The sequence below is a fragment of the Rhinatrema bivittatum genome, chromosome 5 (assembly GCF_901001135.1).
Source record: "Rhinatrema bivittatum chromosome 5, aRhiBiv1.1, whole genome shotgun sequence".
Classification (NCBI taxonomy): Eukaryota; Metazoa; Chordata; class Amphibia; order Gymnophiona; family Rhinatrematidae; genus Rhinatrema; species Rhinatrema bivittatum.
Window position 1 is genome coordinate 307,344,743 of NC_042619.1, and position 19,494 is coordinate 307,364,236.

The window sequence follows — 19,494 nt, forward strand, 5'->3', positions numbered from 1 at the left end:
GGGGCCAGGTGAATGGTCAATCCTTATTGTCTCATCCTGATGTGGTCCATTTCTTGAGGGGCGTGAAACATCTTCGTCCTTCCTTGTGGTTACCGGTTCCTTTGTGGAGTCAACCTGGTGTTGGATTTCTTGATGGTCCTACATTTCGACCACTGTGTAGCCTTTCCTTGCATTTACTGATCTTGAAAACAGTATTTTTGGGTGATTTGTTCTGTGCATCGAAATTCTGAGCTGCAGACCTTGTCTTCTGGGAACCATTCCTTTAGGTGACTCCAGGAGCGATACAGCTGCATACTGTTCCTTCATTCTTGCCTAAAGTGGTCTTGGATTTTCACTTGAATCAGTCCATTTCCCTGCTATCCTTGGAAAGGAAAGAGATGCGTACAAATATCGCCTGTTGTGTCCCTTGGATATCGAGAGACATGTCGAAGTATCTGGAGGTTTCTAAACCTTTCTGAAAGATAGATCGCCTGTTTTGTCCTTCATGGTGGAGGTAAACAGGGTGAGCCGACTTCATGGCTTCAATAGTGTGCTGGATTAAAGAGGTAGTCACAGCTGCATATGTGGCCGCTAAAAAGCTGTTGCCTACTCAGGTTAGGGCTCATTTCATTAGAGCTCAGGCAGTGGCGTGGGCGGAGGTTAGATTTTTGTCTCCCTTCGACATGTGCTGAACTGTGACATGGTCCTCCTTACACACCTTTTCCAAGTATTAACATCTGGATGTGCAGGCCCAGGAGGATGCAGCCTTTGCACATGCAGTGTTGACTGGGCTGTGGGCAGCTTCCCACCCTATTCAGGAATAGCTTGGGTACATCTCACTGGTCCTGGGTACATCTCACTGGTCCTGAATCTATCTATCCACATGCTAGGAAATGAGAAATTACTACTTGCCTGATAATTTCCTTTTCCTTAAGGTGGCTAGATGGATTCAGCTTCCTGCCCTTGGCTGCCTAATGATTGTGCGACGGTCCTTCTGTGTAGCTACATGTTCCTGGGGTTACTGGTAAGTGTTCATCCAGTCTCTAGACTAATATGCATACTTTCTTGCCAGAGTTCAGTGTTTCTTGTTGGTTGAGTACAGAAATGGTTATCTCTTATTAATCAGGTTTTTGCTAGTCTATCCACAATTGCTTTTGAAGAGAATAGAGATGTGCGAAACTCTAACCTATTGGTTCGGGCTTTGGTTTCGGCCCGCCATGGGAAATTTCGTTTCTCCTGCTGTTCGGGCTCTTTTTTTTTTTTTTGGGGGGGGGGGAGGGAACCCGAAAAATGAACAGGATTTTTTTTGGGTTTCCCAAAACAAGACGAATTAGGCAATTTCGTTGAAATTGCCTAATTCGTCCAAAACGAACGCACATCCCTAGAAGAGAATACTGGTGGGCTGAGGTCACTGCAGGAGTATATATACTGTGACATCCGTTTGTTCCATCTCCATCTGCTGGTAGAGGTGCATAACCCACTGGTCCTGAATCCATCTATCCACCTTAAGGAAAAGGAAATTATCAGATAAGTAGTAACTTCTCAATTTCTGTACCTCTGACAGGAATTAATTTCCAGCATTTAAAACAAAATAGTGAGTTAAACCTTCAGGCCTTTAATGCATCTGCCTGCCTTTTAACACCCCAATACCAATACAAACCTTAGCTCTCCTTTCGGCTACACTGGAGGCTTACAAGCTTTCGAAGGGGCCATTGGCTAATTTGCTCAGTGTATTGATGACTTTATTAATAAAGTAGTGTCCACTCCAATTGATTTGTTTCCAGCTTACTGAATTTGGCAGTATGACATGAAGTTATACCACTGACTAATATGATTTTTGGTATTTCCCAACATTCAAGACAGTTTATTCCATCTTATCTGCCATTTCTCCAAGATTCAATGCGGATTACAACTTTACGTACATAAATAAAATATAGTAAAACACAGCATAAATTCTTAAAATCCAATAAAAACCCACACAATACATAAACAATAACGGCGCTCAGTTACAGAAGCTGCAACTTAAAACATCTTGGGAGACCTGCATGCCTACTTGAAGAGTAAAGCCTTTACCAGATTACTGAATCTTAAATAATCGTCTTCCTTCCTCACCTGTAAAGGTAGTGTATTCCATAACTTTGGAGCAGCTTAACATTGCATGGCAGCTTGTAACCTAAAAGCCATAAATGATGCTATTTCAGTCAGATGTTGATCCTGCGATCGCAAATTACGTGCAGGAATAATACTTTGAGCCTGCCAGCAATGCCATCTTCTCACTTCCTACTGCACCTTCCTTGCTCTCCAGTTGTCACGCAGTCTGACTCTGATCCTCTGCAGGAGCATGCCCAGTTCCCTCACTCTGGAACAAATTCATTTTCCACCTGGGAATTACCGGATTATATTAAAAGGGATTGGTAACCATGGGCTCTGCCTTCATTAACATAGGATTTTACATGGAGCGGCAACATTTTGTTCACACAGTTACATGCATCCATGTGCACATTCTTTGTGTGATTAAAATCCTTATTAAACTGTAAAGTTATACACGCACGTGGTAAAAATGGGCCTAGCGCACCCCCTTATATAAGCTGGCCTACAGTGTCAGGTTTAGTATCCTAGTTACTTCATTGTAGCCTCTGTGAAGTTGGTGGGGGCTTGGGTAGGGAACAGGTGGTGAGTTGGAGTTTGTCAGGGTGGAGGAGCTCCTTTTTTTTTTTTTGTAATTCACTTTGCTTTCTTCTTCCCTTTCAGGTTACTTATTGTGGATGACTCCAGTTAGAGGCCTTGTGCTGTAGCAGCTGAGTTCCCACCTCCCCCTCTCCCCTCCCCTCCCTGCCCCCTCTACACATGCGGCCCTCCTGCACTCACTGATGACAGCCTGGCTCATCCTTCCCATCAGCCTCTCCGCCTTCTCCATCACTGGGATATGGATTGTGTAAGAGCAATCTCCTCGTCCTCCTGCAGAGTCGGGCAGTGTAGCACTGGGATGGCCTTGAATGGGGGGGGTGCTCTAGAGGGCGAATGAGCAGTGTGGCTGCTTTAGTGATCTCCAAATCTCCAGGATTTCCAGCTGCTCTATTCTGGATGTACCTCGTCTGAGGGGGGGTATCGGTCCCTGCAAAATATGGGAAATCTGACAGCAGCTTTTGAAAACCATTGGAGAATATAACTAAACAGCAGGGGGTTTGTGCAAGCGTCTAACTGTGCTGGGATGGGGGAAGGCCGTGAAGAAAGCTCAGGTGTTCTCCAGGAATTGTAGGTGGTGAACTCATGAATTCTGCCTCTTCTCCCTGTCTACAACATTTATATTTTGTTTTTGTCAATGACTGACTGATTATTCTCTCTCTCTCTGCTGTAGATATGCCATGGCTGTAATGAATCACCACGTGTGCCCAGTGGAAAACTGGTATGAAACCTGCTTTAGTTTCAGCTCCCCCCCCAACACACACACACACACTTCCTGCCCTCATTGAGTACTTGCTAAGGGATGCCACTATCCCTGCTCATGCCTATGCTTTAGGAAAACAAAAAAGGATTAGTAGATGCCCAAGTCTTTTTCAATCTTTTATTGCAGTGGAGATGTATTTCACTTACAAATGTTGCCCGACTCAGGCAGAGTTTCGCTGTCCTTTTGACAACTGCCTCAGGGGGCTTAGACTCTCATTGAAACTTGGGACCATTAAAGGAGGCGTCAAGCTTAGAGATCAACCTCATGTAAACAAATCCGTAATGGAAGCTCTGCAGAAATCCTAAACTTATGGGCTCTATCCAAATGACATAGATTCTAGCCAAATGGCAGTGCCTTCGCTTGCAAAAACGGAGATGCAGTCTCCACTATCAGCATTTAAGAGTAATGGAAGCCACTCAAAAGGACGGTGAAACTCTGCCCGAATCGGGCAACAATTTTAATTGAAATACATCTCCACTGCAATAAAAGATTGAAAAAGACTTGGGCATCTAATCCTTTTTTGTTTTCCTAATGGCTTTTTTAGATCGCCTGCCTTCTTGTTTCCTGGGTCCATGCATATGCTTTGTCAGCATTTCCGTGAAACCTCTGTTGTGTTAAATGGATTAAAAATTTCTCCAGGGCAATCTTAAAGGGTGAATTTTAAAAGCACTGCATGTTCAAAAAGTTGGAGATGTGCACATATATAGCGCTTATTTGCACCAGGGAGATTTTATAAATGTTGCACATACGCACTGCAAGTACCGATGCGTGAAAATCTCATCTTGGGGGGGGGGGGGGGAGGGTGGAATAGGCACAGGGTGGGGCCAAGTTATGTGCATAAATAGTGATTTCTATATCCTGCAAATGCAGTGCATGTACAGCTCTTCCCTGTGCATATTTGCTTCTGCAGTTGCTCAGGTGTAAGTCTGAATAAAACAATTTATAGCCAAATAAAGACTGTGTGAGGGGTGTGGGTAAACTGGGGGACGTGCAGGCTATAGAACCTGGCAGGTCTTGATGACCTAGAGTGAGACTGGACAAGCTGGTTTAACTGGTCATTTCCTTCGTACGCACATGTTATAAAATTACCTTGCTCGCTTGTGTAAAAGCAGACAGTTCCTAAGGAAAATGTGTGGTTAGCGGACGCTCGTGTAAATGCTTAAAATTAGGATCGCATACACGCGTGATAGGCGTAAGTTATAACATGCGTGTACTTGGATGAGCCGATATGAGATTCCTGAGTACGTGGGTGCATGCGTGCTCATTGTAAAGTTATCGTCTTAAAGCTGCTGTGCAACTTTTTTTTTAATTCTGTGGGGGGTTTGTTTTCTGGTTTCTGCCCCTTGATGTTGCTTTCAGGGGCCTCTCATGTCCCAAACCATTCTACAGTATGAAGAAAACCTCAGTTTGCATAATCTCCTTATGTAAAGCTTTTGCAAATACTGCAGGAGTATTATCAGACTAGCACCTCTCCTCACCCAGCCCCTGCTTAACCCTCTATTGGCTGTGTGCACTCCCATCGCCTGCTACCTGCCTCTGTTCCTAACTCTTTCGTTCCATCCCCCCCCCCCCTCAGTCACTTTTAAATTAGAAACATCAGGAATGGGGGGTGTTGGTTCTGGTTTCCAAAGAAAATGGATCTCCAGCTGACAAAAAGCTTCCTAGATAAAAAAGGGAGAAGTGCATTTTTAGGGAGCTGGTAGGTTAATAAGGACCAGTTGGAAATGAGCTATCCAACACCTGACAGCAGGCCTGGATGAGAGACCGTGTGGATCTTGGTGGGGGGTGGGGAGAGAGGGGGGGGGGGTTATGATCCCACTGGCTTCTAATAATCCAGGTGGAATGGAAATGTTTCCACTTTGCCAGAGACCAGACAGCTCCTGTGATGATGTGAACTGCACAGAGCAGGGGGACAGAGTTTGGTTCTGGGGACCAGGACCGAGGGATAGATGTCGTCATTCCTTGCTCTTGAGGATTTCTCTGTGCTAACAAGGCAATGTCTTCCCTCACAGGACCTATAACGAATCCTGCTCAGATGACATGGCCAAACATGGCTACCCCAAGAGCTGCTGCACCTTGGAGGATGTCCCCTTGATCAGGTGAGGAAGCCTCGAGGGACAGCCAATTCACTGCACGAGTGTGGCCCCCGTGTACAGCCATGGCCAAGTACCTCTCTGGCTGTGAGCTGGGGTCTTCAGAGGGGAGGGGGAATTTCTGTCTGGGCAGGGAGGGGGATGTGTAGGCATTCATAGGTGCTGCAGTGGGAACAATAACATCACGTTGTCTGTTTCCCTTCAGTGGAAATGTTGAGGTGATACGAGCTAGATGCAGATTTTGAGCATTAGCTGGATGCCCTGCAGCTGCTGGAGAGTAGGAATTTAAAGATGGTTTAATAGCAAACTTCTGTGTACTTTTTACATCTACCCAAGAAAGTACTTGCCTGCCCTTAGACTTTAGATGGAGTGAGGTTGGAAACAGACTGGAGCAGAGGTGAGAAATCCTGGGTATTCACAGAGCTGTGGGTCAACCGTTATTCTGAAACTTCTGGATGGTGAAATGTGAGAGCCAGGTGGCAAGGGAGGAGTGTGGGGGTACCCAGTGCATGTATGGAGATGCAGTTCTGATTTCATTAAGTTGTCCATGCAGATAATTGGGGGTAAAAACAGGATCGGCATCCCACAGACTAAAGGAAGAAGGATTCCCACCACTCTTTAGAATTCCTTCCTCAAAAAAAAAAAAGTGGAAACTTGATAGAACATTTTTGGCCAACTCCTACAACACTATTAAAATTGGACAAGTCATTTATTTATATATATATATATATATATATATATATATATATATATATATATATATATATATATATAAAAATATATAATTTTTTTTTTTTTTGACTAACCTGAGAGACATGCCAATTGCCATGTTTGGGGTCTAGAACGAGTCCCTTTTGTCTGCTGCCCTCTGGATTTCCTCATACAGAGAGTAGTAAGGCAGTCAGGAGGACTCTTTCAGCCCTACCAGCTGAGTGACTACTAAGCAGCCCCTTCTGCTTTCTCAGATTTTGGTTTTTTTTTCATGCTTTCCCCTTTTCCAGTAAGTGTGGGACCTACCCTCCAGAGAGCTGCCTCTTCAGCCTTATTGGAAACCTTGGTGCTTTTATGGGTAAGTCTCTCTCCTGCTTTGGGTATTCACATCTCTCCTTGTCTTTCCCTGGCTTTGGGATGAATAACTAGCACACAGGGGGGTCGCCTGTGAGGGAAGCTCGGTACAAAGCATTCCTGACATTCGTGACCTCTGCTTTTCCACCCCCCCCCCCCCCCCTGATATCCAACAGCTATGACATTCTAGGACACTCCTGGGACTTAAAAAGCCAGCTCTGTACATTCTGATATTTGTAACATCCTGTTCTGTTTGGAAAGCTCCGTGAATGCTCAAAAAATGCATGAGGGAAACAGTGTAAGAGGAGGTAGCACCACTGCAGGTTTTCTGTTCATATTCAGCACGTGCACTTCCATGGGTTCAGGGGTACTGACACTTTTTTTTTTTCTCTCTCCAGAAAGTGACAAAATTGGGACTTTTTTTAATACAAGAATTTTCTGCCTTTAATATGACCCTCTCTTTGGCACAAAAAAGCCTATGGCAGGGGTGGCCAACTCTGGTCCTCGAGAGTCACAAATAGACTTGGTTTTCAGGATTTCCACAATGGATATGTATGAGCTTTATCTGCATACAGTGGAGGCAGTGCAGGCAAATGAACTTATACATATCCATTGTGGAAATCCTGAAAACCAAGCCTATTTGTGACTCTAGAGCAGGGCTTCTCAACCGGTGTGTCGCGACACACTAGTGTGTCGCCAAACACCGGCAGGTGTGTCGCGTCTCCCGGTGTCCCACTGCCCCATTGTACTTTCCTTCTCCCTTTTTCCAGCCCCCGTGGTCCAATTGAAAGCCTCCTTTCTTCCTACCCCCACTGCCCAATGGGAAGCCTCCTTCATTTTGCCTTCCCCCGCGCAGGCCAATCGGAAGCCTCCTCCCTGCCACCTGCCAGTGGGAGTAGGAAGAAGGGAGGAAGTCTTTGATTGGCCGGTGAGGCAGGCATGGCATAGCCCGGGATTGGGGTGGGAGGAATAGCAATGTAGAACCCCGACGAAGCAAGGCCGCTACGGGAGCCCATCCCCGTAGCGGTGAAGAGGAAAACCCAACCCCGATGGTGCAAGGCCGCTACGGGAGCCCATCCCCATAGCGGTGAAGAGGAAAACCCGACCCCGACGGTGCAAGGCCGCTACGGGAGCCCATCCCCGTAGCGGTGAAGAGGAAAACCCGACCCAGACGGTGCAAGGCCGCTACGGGAGCCCATCCCCGTAGCGGTGAAGAGGAAAACCCGACCCCGACGGTGCAAGGCCGCTACGGGAGCCCATCCCCGTAGCGGTGAAGAGGAAAACCCGACCCAGACGGTGCAAGGCCGCTACGGGAGCCCATCCCCGTAGCGGTGAAGAGGAAAACCCGACCCCGACGGTGCAAGGCCACTACGGGAGCCCATCCCCGTAGCGGTGAAGAGGAAAACCCGTCCCCGACGGTGCAAGGCCGCTACGGGAGCCCATCCCCGTAGCGGTGAGGAGGAAAACCCGTCCCCGATGGTGCAAGGCCGCTACGGGAGCCCAGCCCCGTAGCGGTGAAGAGGAAAACCCGACCCCGACGGTGCAAGGCCGCTACGGGAGCCCAGCCCCGTAGCGGTGAAGAGGAAAACCCGACCCCGACGGTGCAAGGCCGCTACGGGAGCCCATCCCCGTAGCGGTGAAGAAGAAAACCCGACCCCGACGGTGCAAGGTCGCTACGGGAGCCCAGCCCCGTAGCGGTGAAGAGAAAACCCGACCCCGACCGTGCAAGGCCGCTACGGGAGCCCAGCCCCGTAGCGGTGAAGAGGAAAACCCGACCTCTGACTGAGGCGCCTATCCCCGTGGCGCCGAAAAAAGAAGGCCTGCCGGATTAAAGCAACGGCGGAACCGGAGCCCATCCCTGCAATGAAGGAAGAAGTTATTTTTGGTGAGAGCTGGTGTGTCTGTGTGTGAATGGGGGCCTGGGTGAGAGCTTGTGTGTGAATGGGGGCCTGGGTGAGAGCTTGTGTCTGAGGGTGTGAATGAATGCCTGGGTGAGAGCTTGTGTCTGAGGGTGTGAATGGATGCATGGGTGAAAGCTTGTGTCTGTGGGTGTGAATGGATGTCTGGGTGAGAGCTTGTGTCTGAGGGTGTGAATGAATGCCTGGGTGAAAGCTTGTGTCTGAGGGTGTGATTGGATGCATGGGTGAAAGCTTGTGTCTGTGGGAGTGAATGGATGTCTGGGTGAGAGCTTGTATCTGTGGGTGTGAATGGATGTCTGGGTGAGAGCTTGTGTCTGTGGGTGTGAATGGATGTCTGGGTGAGAGCTTGTGTCTGAGGGTGTGAATGGGTGCCTGGGTGAGAGCTTGTGTCTGTGGGTGTGAATGGATGCCTGGGTGAGAGCTTGTGTCTGTGGGTGTGAATGGGTGCCTGGGTGAGAGCTTGTGTCTGAGGGTGTGAATGGGTGCCTGGGTGAGAGCTTGTGTCTGAGGGTGTGAATGGGTGCCTGGGTGAAAGCTTGTGTCTGAGGGTGTGATTGGATGCATGGGTGAAAGCTTGTGTCTGTGGGTGTGAATGGATGTCTGGGTGAGAGCTTGTGTCTGTGGGTGTGAATGGGTGCCTGGGGGAGAGCTTGTGTCTGTGGGTGTGAATGGGTACTTGGGTGAGAGCTTGTGTCTGTGGGTGTGAATGGGTACCTGGGTGAGAGCTTGTGTCATTGGGTGTGAATGGGTGCTTGGGTGAGAGCTTGTGTGTAGGGGTGTGAATGGGTGCTTGGGTGAGAGCTGGTGTGAATGGGTGTAAGAGCTTTTGTGTGTGATTGAGAGCTTGTATATAAGAGAACATGAGTGTGATTGAGAGAGCGAGACTGGTCAGGGAGGTGATGTGTTTCTGTGTGTGAGAGAGAAACTGGTCAGGAAGATGACTGGTGTGAAAGAGACCGAGACTGGTCGTGGGGTCTAATTGGGGGTGTGTGTGTTGTGAGTGACTGGTTGTGGGTGCTAAGGAAGAAGATTGAGGACAGAGCTTCAGCAGCCCTTGCTGCTTCTGGTTAGTGCTATTGGCCTGGAAGGGAAAGGAGTAGGAGAGTTGATGGAGAAGGTAAGTACAGGTGGCTTTTTAAATTTATTTTTCTTGATTGACTGCCATTTTAATTATTGGGTATTATGCGATGTCTGCTGTTTTGAAATATTTTATTGATATTTGGATATGTTTTAATAATTTTTATGAGTATTTAATTGAATATTATTTTGTTCAGCAGCTGCTTTGTAACATTTTTGGTATAACTTTACAATGATTTCTGTGTGGGGCTCTGTAGCAGCTTGGCTTATTCTGTTTTCCCAATAGGAAATGTTTTAGTGTTTAGGGCCTGGTTTAATAGTTGTATTTCTTAGATAGGGTTGTTACTGTTTGCGTGTGTTCCGTAATACAGGTGTAACTTTGTGCAGGTTAGTTTGTGTGCATTATTGCAAATCCTGAGTCTTTTAGGTGCTATATTTCTCTTTCCATTTCTCCAGGTTCGCACTGTATGCAGAGTGGCTTTTTTGGTTTTCCGTTCCAGTTTCTGTCTCCATATTTATAATTTGTGTTTTTTCTGTACTTGGTGAAGGTCAGTTCTGGGTGTGTGACCAAAGTGAGGTATTTTACTAGCATGTAGGCATTTGTATCAATCTTATTTGATGTGTTTTCTCAATAGGATATGCATTAGTGGTAAATTACTGTCTTTTAATAAGGAAGGTTATTGTGCCTGGTAGTAAAGGGAGTTTGTTTTGCTTTTACTGAGATGTCATCAGAACCAGAATATCTTTTTTTTGTATGGTGAGTTGTACGGGTTATGCCCTAGATCTGCTCTGCACTCATTGCTGAGGGTTGAGGGGATTCCTGTGGATGCAGAGTGCATGTTTACACTTAGCCCCGTGATGGTCACATGTTCAGTGTGTCACGCATATGAGAACCATTTGTCAGGTGTGTCCCGGCCAAAAAAAGGTTGAGAACCACTGCTCTAGAGGACCAGAGTTGGCCACCCCTGCCTATGGTCCCCCTGAAGGCGTACATAGAATACGATAGCAGATAGCTGTAAAAGCCCATCTAGTCTGTCCAATTCTAATTCCTGGTGCAGGGAACCTGTTCCGTACATCCACCACCTTTTTAGGAAAGGAAAAATATATAATTTTTTTGGTTTTTTAATTTAAGTTTTATTGTTCAACACAGAAAAAAAAAATGCAAAATTTCAGGCTACAATAATTGCCCAACTGTAGCAAAGAAAAGTAAAAAGTCATGGGATAGGTGGCGATGTCCTTGCGTGGATTACAAACTGGCTAAAAGACAGGAAACAGAGAGTAGGATTAAATGGACAATTTTCTCAGTGGAAAAGGATATACAGTGGAGTGCCTCAGGGATCTATACTTGGACTGGTGCTTTTCAATATATTTATAAATTATCTAGAAAGGAATACGATGAGTGAGGTCATCAAATTTGCAGATGATACAAAATTCTCCAGAGTAGTTCAATCACAAGCAGATTGTGAGACTGGAAAATTGGGCATCCAAAAGGCAGATGAAATTTAATGTGGCTAAGTGCAAGTGCAAGGTGATGCATATAGAGAAAAATAACCCATGCTGTAGTTACACAATGTTAGGTTCCATATTAGGAGCTACCACTCAGGAAAGAGATCTAGGTGTCATAGTGGATAACACATTGAAATCGTCGGTACAGTGTGCTGCGGTGGTCAAAAAAGCAAACAATGTTGGGAATTATTAGGAAGGGAATGGTGAATAAAACGGAAAATGTCATAATGCCTCTGTATCGCTCCATGGTGAGCCCACACCTTGAATACTGTGTTACAATTCTGGTCGCCTCATCTCAAGAAAGATATAGTTGCGATGGAGTAGGTACAAAGAAGGGCGACCAAAATGATAAAGGGGATGGAACAGCTCCCCTATGAGGAAAGACTAAAGAGGTTAGGACTGTTCAGCTTGGAGAAGAGACGGCTGGGGGGGGGGGGGGGTATGATAGGGGTCTTTTAAATCATGAGAGGTCTAGACGGGTAAATGTGAATCTTATTTACTCTTTTGGATAGTAGAAAGACTAGGGGGGCACTCCATGAAGTTAGCATGTAGCACATTTAAAACTAATTGGAGAAAATTATTTTTCACTCAACGCACAATTAACCTCTGGAATTTGTTGCCAAAGGATGTGGTTAGTGCAGTTAGTGTAGCTGTGTTTAAAAAAGGTTTGGATAAGTTCTTGGAGAAGAAGTCCATTACCTGCTATTAATTACGTTGCTAGTAATAGCAGTGGCTATTAAGTCATCAGTAGCATGGGATACACTTAGTTTTTGGGTACTTGCCAGGTTCTTGTGGCCTGGATTGGCCACTGTTGGAAACAGGATGCTGGGCTTGATGGACCCTTGGTCTGACCCAGTATGGCATTTTCTTATGTTCTTATGTAAAGTAACAGCATCTAGCCACGTAACAATAAAACCAATGATAACAAAAGTCAAAGTATCAAATTCTGCATGAGTTTTTCACATTTATACCTCCTCTTACCCCCCTCCCCCATCCACCTTCAGTTATTCTGCAAAGTGCATGGTGTAACTATGATTACAATAAAGGAGATTACAGGGAGTAAATAAAGATCTTGAGGTGATGCATACAAAGCATAACACAACATAACCAGGGCAAATTTCCATTTAATCCTAGAGCGTGCATAAGGGTTGGGGAATGGCAAAATTGTTGGAATGCTAGAAGAACACCCGAAATACAAAAACCAAAAAGGATACCCCAGATAAAAAGCAAGAAGGATTCTGAGGGTAAAGTAGTGGCCAACAGCTCAGAACTGAGAATACTCTCTTCAAATGAGTAGGGTTATTGCCAAAAATATCAAGTTATCCCGATTTCCAGTGTGAGTAAGGCATCCAAGTCTTTTCATGAGACACTAATTTATCATTATGAAGGGCTGTGAGTCTGCTCATATAATACACCCTGTCTAATCTAGACTGTACAGCACTAATGGAGGGGACTTCCAGTCTATGCCACCAGAAAGCTATTTTGTATCTGGCAGAGGAAACTACTTGTTGAGCCCAATGTTGAGAGGGGGATGGTCCCTGATCAGGGAACATATTAAGAGATTCTAGGATCCCTAGGGACCTTAAGACGAATAACTAAGTGAATAAGGTCAATAACTGCTTCCCATAAGTGCACAATGCTCGGACATTCCCACCACTAATGAAAATAGGTTCCTATGGTCCCACACCCTTTCCAGCAAAGGTTGGTGCCGCCCCCTTGCATCCTGCTCACGTGCACAGGATTAAAGTACCATCTATACAGTATTTTATAACTGTTTTTTCTTTTATCACCGAGGAAGCAGAAATTCTGCCAGTAGTGGTGAAAGAATGTTCCCAATCACTGTCCTCAAATTGCTCTCCAATGTCTCGTTCCCAAGCTAATTGGAAGGGCATTTTTCCCCCATGGTGCCCTCTGAAGAATATGATTGATCAGATACACAATATTAGGAAGAAAAAATACCCAGACGCCTCTGCTGTACTGTGGCCTGTCAGAGGTGAATGAACTCTGAGTGTCTTTCTGAGCATGACTTGCAGAATATCCCTGAAGTATAACTACTGGCATCAACAGGAAGAGGCCTATTCAATGGTAACATTTACTTCATAATACACTGAAGCTGGATTTGCATGAAACCAGGATGCAAGCTTTTGTCTTACAAATGCATATCTCAATGCACAGAAACCAGTTGAAAAGAAGATCCTGTGAGGTGACAGTTTTAATTAAATCCTGGTGCCAAGAAACGGAATTCAGGCCTAAATCCTATTGAAGCCACAGACTTGCGATTTGTTTACACAACAAAGAATATCAAGAGAAGAACAGAAGAACAGAGTACATCAAAGCCAGGGTGATAAAGGAACTTTTTATGGTGGGAGGGTGTGTCAGGGAAGATAGGTGGAGAGTAGGATTTTTACAAATGAATGAAGGGTGGCCTCACAAGCATTTTCTATGCATTTTAGGTTGTCATGACAACAGCATCATGTGTTTGTGGGCGGTTACACCTTTCTGGAAGTTTCGGCAATACTGTATGTTTTAATTATAAAAGAAGGTTCTCTTCCTGTATTGGAGGAGATGCTAGTTATTACAGATAGAGGGCATATCGCATCTCACAGGAACACTTGTCTTTTAAGAAGCCAAATAAATTAAATTTAAAAACCTCTTGCTGATTGGAAGTGATCTTGTTGCCCTGGCTTTGAGTCCAGAAATTATTGACACCTCTTAATGAGAGCCATAATTTTGGAAATGGGTTTAGTAATCTTATCTGCGTAGGAGCAATAGTTTTCAAAGAGGGATTTACCCCGCTTTTAGTTCTGTTCCTATTTGTGCTGTGGAAAATAAGTGGAGGATCTGGTTATATGCGAATAAATCCTTGCTAGATAAATTATGTGTTGTAAATCAGTGAAAGGGATCAATTTTTGACCATTCCATATATACTCCCACTTGTATAAATCTCTCTCATATGAAATAAAATGGATGTTAAGGTAGAAGGCAATTTTATCGCCGGTCAGCTGGGAGCACCATTTGCCCCAACAGTTAAGACCAGTCGAGAATAAGGGGATAAACTTCCCTCTTTGCCAGGCTCTAATATGTAGTGGTGGACCCCCAGCGCCTGAGACTATTCTGACCCAAGGTTTTGAGACACCCCGGAAATGCCACTGGATAAGCGTGCTAAGCTGCGAGGCACCAAAGTACCACGCCCAACTTGGCACCTGGAGACCCCCTTAGTCTTATCGTGATACAGAGTTAATCGAGCAACCCTGGGTGGGGCCTGCGCTTCAAGATGAACCTGAATAGCTTTCGTTGCCACAACGATTAGAGAGCGGGGGCTTGCACTGGTAAGGTCTAAAAAAAAAAAAAATAGCAGAGGCGGGGTAGAATATTCATTTTAACTATAGCTATCCTCCCAAACCAAGAAAAGTCCCAACAGTCGGTCTTTCTGGATAGCAAGAAAGAGGGGATCGTAGTTCAGTTGGAAGACCCCAGTCTTCACCCCCAGATATTTTACCCAGTATTTGGCAGCACAGAATGGTAGGGTAGGTCTTATTGCCTCAAAGTATTCAGGTAGCATAGAGAGATATTTAAGAGTTCAGACTTATCCTCATTTACTTTGGAGCCAAAAACTTTGTTAAAAGCCCGCATCTCCTGCAACAAGGTCTGCAAACATGGAAAGTTTTTTTTATAAGTGAAGGGCCTCACATGCAACCCTCTGATCAGGGGATTAGATCTTATTGATGATGCAAAGAGGAGGGGTGATAGAGGGCATCCTTGACGGGTGCCTTGCTTCACAGGGCATGGTGAAGTGTATTCCCCATTAATCTTTAGACACCCCCTAGGATTCTCATAAGTATTGAACCCATTTAATATAACTATATTTCCCATATTGAGTTTACCAAGGACCTTGAAGAGATAGGGCCAATGTACCCTATCAAAGGCCTTTTCAGCATCTACCGCTAAAAACATCAAGGGGGTGCCCTCCTGTTTCGCTCTCCAAGTTATTTCAAGTACTCTTTGCACATTGTCTGAAGCCAAGCAGCCGGGACAAATCCCGATTGATCGTCATGTGTCAGAAGAGGGGCCACCTTACCTAGTCTGGTTGCTGGTATCTTAGCTAATAATTTTAAATCAATATTAATCAAGGATATAGGGCAGTAAGACCCACAAAGTGTAGGATCTCTCCCACTCTTAGCCAATATGGTGATTCCTGCCAGGTTTGCATCTTGATATATTGAGTTCTCATGCCTCAAAGCATTGAACATCTGAAGTAAGGGTGGAATCAACACAGCCTGGAAGACTTTGTTGAACTTGGCGGTGAAGCCATTTAGTCCTGGGGTCTTCCCTAACTACAGGCCCTGAATCGCCTGATAAAGCTCAGCGAGTGTGATTTCGGCATTCAAAAACCCACTCACTGCTTCCGTGAGAGATGGTAACTCCACCCTTTCCAAGTACTTATCAATAATTTGATCTTCCCCCAAGTCCTCTGCATACAATTCTTCATAGAAGCAGGTAAAACAATTTTGAATCTCACCCACATCTTGTAAGATCACCCCTTTGGAGTCCTTGTGCTGCTCTTTCCTTAAGCTTCCTAGCCAGCAATCGTCCAGCCAAAGTCAAAGTGAATTTGGCGTAGCAGATCTAACTTCCCCCGAACAACCGCCTTTAAGCAGTCCCAGATCGTTCCAGGAGCTATGCCTTCTGTGATATTTAGAGTTAAATATTCCTGAATTTCACTAGTCAAGGAGTCCATGAAGTTTTTCATTTAATAAACTGTCATTTAAATGCCAAAATTGTTTACCAGCTGTTCTAGTTGGCGATCGGACCAATTAATAAGATCTATTTCAGACTCTGTGACTAACTCTATGACCTCCTTATCGATTAAGAACATGTCAATAAGTGAGTAGGACCTGTGGGCATGTGAGAGGAAGGTGTAATTGTATTTTTTGCACAATGCTGCTTTATGTAGTTCCTCCTATTTTTATTTTTTTTGTCATTGTCGAGCCTTAATGCTAGCTCCTGGGCTGGAGTTACACCCGTTGTAACACAGCAAATTTATTAGCCCTGCGGGAAATTTTTTTAAATCGGGCGGTAATAGTTAATAGCCTCATCTACATGGAATTTACATGTGATGAGCGCTGTTAGCTATGTGCTGGTATGGACGCGCTGATCCCAGATTCGCATCGGGAGTAAGTCTCTAGCGCATCCAAAACTCGCATTTAGAGGCGCGCTGATCTCTGTGCCCAATATCGCATCTGCCTGTAAGTCTGAGAGCCAGCAGGGGCCGAAAGTCAGGGAGTTCAGCTCCCAGTACTAATTTACAATATCCAAAAATCATAAAAGCAAACACCCACTTTACCTGCTGATGGTTCCTGTCTGGATTCAGAGCCGAGAAACTCTTATCCTGTCAATTTGAACACGTGCTGAAAAAGTAATTGCATAGGGGGAAGCGGTTCCAAGATGGCCGCTCGGTAGAGTAGCACGACTTTTGAGCTCCTGCGGGTAGTTACAAGAAATCTTTCTTACTTTTTAATTTACCTTTATGGGGAGGAAACGAAAACCATGGGGGGGAACCTTACCCTTCAGTGACCTCCTTGTTGACGCCCGTCTCCGGCCCTATGGCTGCTCATGTCGTGCTCAGAGACACGAGTGCGGAAGGAATGCAGCCGCTGGAGAGTGGAGGAGGGGAAGAGGAGCTCCCCTCTCTCTCCCAGGCTCGATGTCACCCTTTAGCCCCGCTGAAGGAACGCCACCGGGAAACCCTGCAGAAGGGAGAAGTGCCCCTGTATCGAGGGGAAACTCCGCCAGACCGAGGCGTTGAGGGGCGGAGCCCTGCAGGGGTCGGAGGGGCAACGACCGCGGCAGAGAGCCCAGGAAGCATCTTGGGGCAGACCGGCGTTGAAAGAGGAACATCGTTGGAAAGGCAGGCTGGAGCCATTGGAGAGCTCTCTATTATGAAAGTACCATCAGTGGTAAGACCTGTGTTTACCTTAGAGACAATATGGGAAACTATATAGTCGAGATGTAATCTTCCATATTATAGCAAGTATACCCTATTAATTAAAAAGTTAAACAACTGGAGGAAAAGGTGAACGTGCTGAGCAACACTAGTACCAAGCTGGAATACCAAATTGTGATGAATAGACAACAAATAAATGGAGTACAAACAATACAATCAGCAATGATAAAAGAAAAGAATAGCACAGCAATGAAAATGGAGAACCTGGAGAATCTAATCAAGAACAGAAACTTAAGGTTTATAAACTTTTCCTCGGGTTCCTTTAAATTCTCCAAGAGAAATGTTTTAAAAGGTAACTTTTGGACACTTTACAAATTGCTGAAAATGCTATACCTCTGATTACAAAGATCTTTTATTTACCAGAGCCAAGAAGAACACCGGAACAAGCGGATGGAGGGATTACATCTGAGCCTGTACCGAATCGGTCATTGAATGTTTTGACCTTCCTGGAGACATCGGACACAGAGTTGGCAACTCCAGCAACGTTAATAGTGACGCTTGCGCTTGAACCTGATAGATTGGTTATTACGATTGTGTCTCCGACCTAGGAATGATTTATTTCTTGGCCTTAATGTCAGTTTTTCCAGATGTCTCGCGAGAGACACAAAAAAGAAGAGAGGCTTTCCTCTTATTGAGACCTCAGGTCCTGCAGATTGGCGGGGGGGGGCGGGGAGAGTGAAGTCTACTGGGACCCCAGCAAGCCCCAATATAGATGTTGTAAGTTCCTCATAAGGTAGTTGGTTTAATATCTACTGAGTGGTTTTTTTTTTTCTGTATAGTAAAGAAGAGTTTCTTCTGTTTTCTTTTTAGGTTGAGTATAACTTCCCCCCCTCATTAGTGGACTTTATACAGAGAAAACTTAAGAGTTTCTTGATTGGGAATTTTCCCTTTCTTATTTTTTTCTGTTTAGTGAAGATTGTATTTTCTCTGTATTTCTTTCAAGATGTAATCTTGTCATCATTGTAAAATGCATAAAGATAAAATAATAAAAAAAAAAATAATTGCATAAAGTGGTTAAAAAAAATATATATATATTAATTCTGTGGGGGGTGGCACAAAGCAGAAGATGGGAGTAGGATATAAGATGTTAATCATTCCGTCCCTCCCTTTGTTTTCCCGTGCTTGTCTGTTCAGAGACGAGCACACTTCTGTCGCTACGTTTTTCTCAGGGTGTAAAAAAAAAAAAAAAAGCCTGGAAATACATATTTTAGCACATTTCCTGCTTCCTGCGAATGAGGCCTCCAAGTCTTGCACGTACAGTAAGATTGAAAAGCTCTCTGATCGTCCTCCAACAGAACTCTTCTGTGCAAAAAGAGAGCCTGACTTATGTAAACAATTTTTTTTTTTTTGTTCCATCTATGGACATGAATGGCTTAAGTATCATTTTCACTTTTGTGGGCCTGCTCTGTACAAAAGTGGTTCTTCATATGCCTCCTGCTTCCCCCCCCCCCCCCCCCCCCCCATTCCAGCTGTAGATGTAATACCTTTTCGATAAGCCCATGGTTGCTATAGAAACCCCCTGCGCATGAGTGCAGTTTAGGCCTGGATCTATCTGGGCACTAATAGCCGTGTGGCCTGAGGGTAAAAGTGCTCTCAGGACCTTATTAACTTGTGGAAAAGAGATTTGGTAGAGGGAGGTGGGGTTCGGTTCGTGTATGACTTTCTGCTGCAGTAATGCACTGTGGGATGCTTGTTTTTTTGGTTTTTTTTTTGTCTAGTCCAGCTGAGGCTCCCTGAAGTGCAAAAGTCTCCAGTGCAGTAGTAAACCTAGCTCCCTGATTTTTGGTTTAAGTCTAGTCCCAGTTTAACACCAGTCCTGTGTACTGTTCCTTGTAACTGAGCACAGTAAGCTGGAAGATGTAGGACATTTGGGGGGGCTGGACCTGGCAGGAGGCTGGTGACTCTGCCTGATCTCCTCCAGTTTCCGCAGGAATGAGTTCAGCACTGGGGTCCCATGCATGGTCGCAGTGGAAGGGCTGCTAAGGACTTGAATGCGGGGTCACAAATTTTAACGGCAAGCCTCGGGGGGGGGGGGGGGGGGGCAGGTGGCTAAGTTTTGAGTAACATTCTGGGGAAACAGGACTCCCCACACATCCATCGGTGTTGGAAATGAGAAGATTCAGAGTTGGCGCATCATTGCTTCCTGCAGTATCTTCACTGTCGGTAAAAGCAACCACACTACCTACCCTCCCAAGCAGCAGGACTATGCTTCCAGCAGATCTCTTACGCCAGCAGACTGGGAAACCTGGTGGTCTTTTGAGGTTTTTTTTTTTTCTTGGCACTTTTTGAAAGTGGTTAAAGTATTACGTATTTATGTGTGTTTTTTGTTTTTTTTTTAATTTGGTAAGCGGTGATTTGTACACTTATGGATACTCCTGTTTCTGTCTTGCCGCATAATTACAG

The 19,494-nt window shown here is 45.2% G+C and overlaps 1 protein-coding gene across 2 annotated transcripts in view; it reads left to right on the forward strand.

Annotated features, from left to right (window-relative positions):
• The window catches only part of TMEM150A (transmembrane protein 150A), a 58,306-nt gene that overhangs the window by 27,634 nt on the left and 11,178 nt on the right, over positions 1 to 19,494 (forward strand). For both annotated transcript variants that reach the window (XM_029604273.1, XM_029604274.1), the window contains exons 2-5: positions 2,731 to 2,914; positions 3,338 to 3,385; positions 5,440 to 5,526; positions 6,522 to 6,589. In XM_029604273.1, the coding sequence (XP_029460133.1) occupies positions 2,850 to 2,914; positions 3,338 to 3,385; positions 5,440 to 5,526; positions 6,522 to 6,589 (268 nt within the window). In that variant the 5' untranslated portion in view covers positions 2,731 to 2,849. The remainder of the gene's footprint in view (positions 1 to 2,730; positions 2,915 to 3,337; positions 3,386 to 5,439; positions 5,527 to 6,521; positions 6,590 to 19,494) is intronic.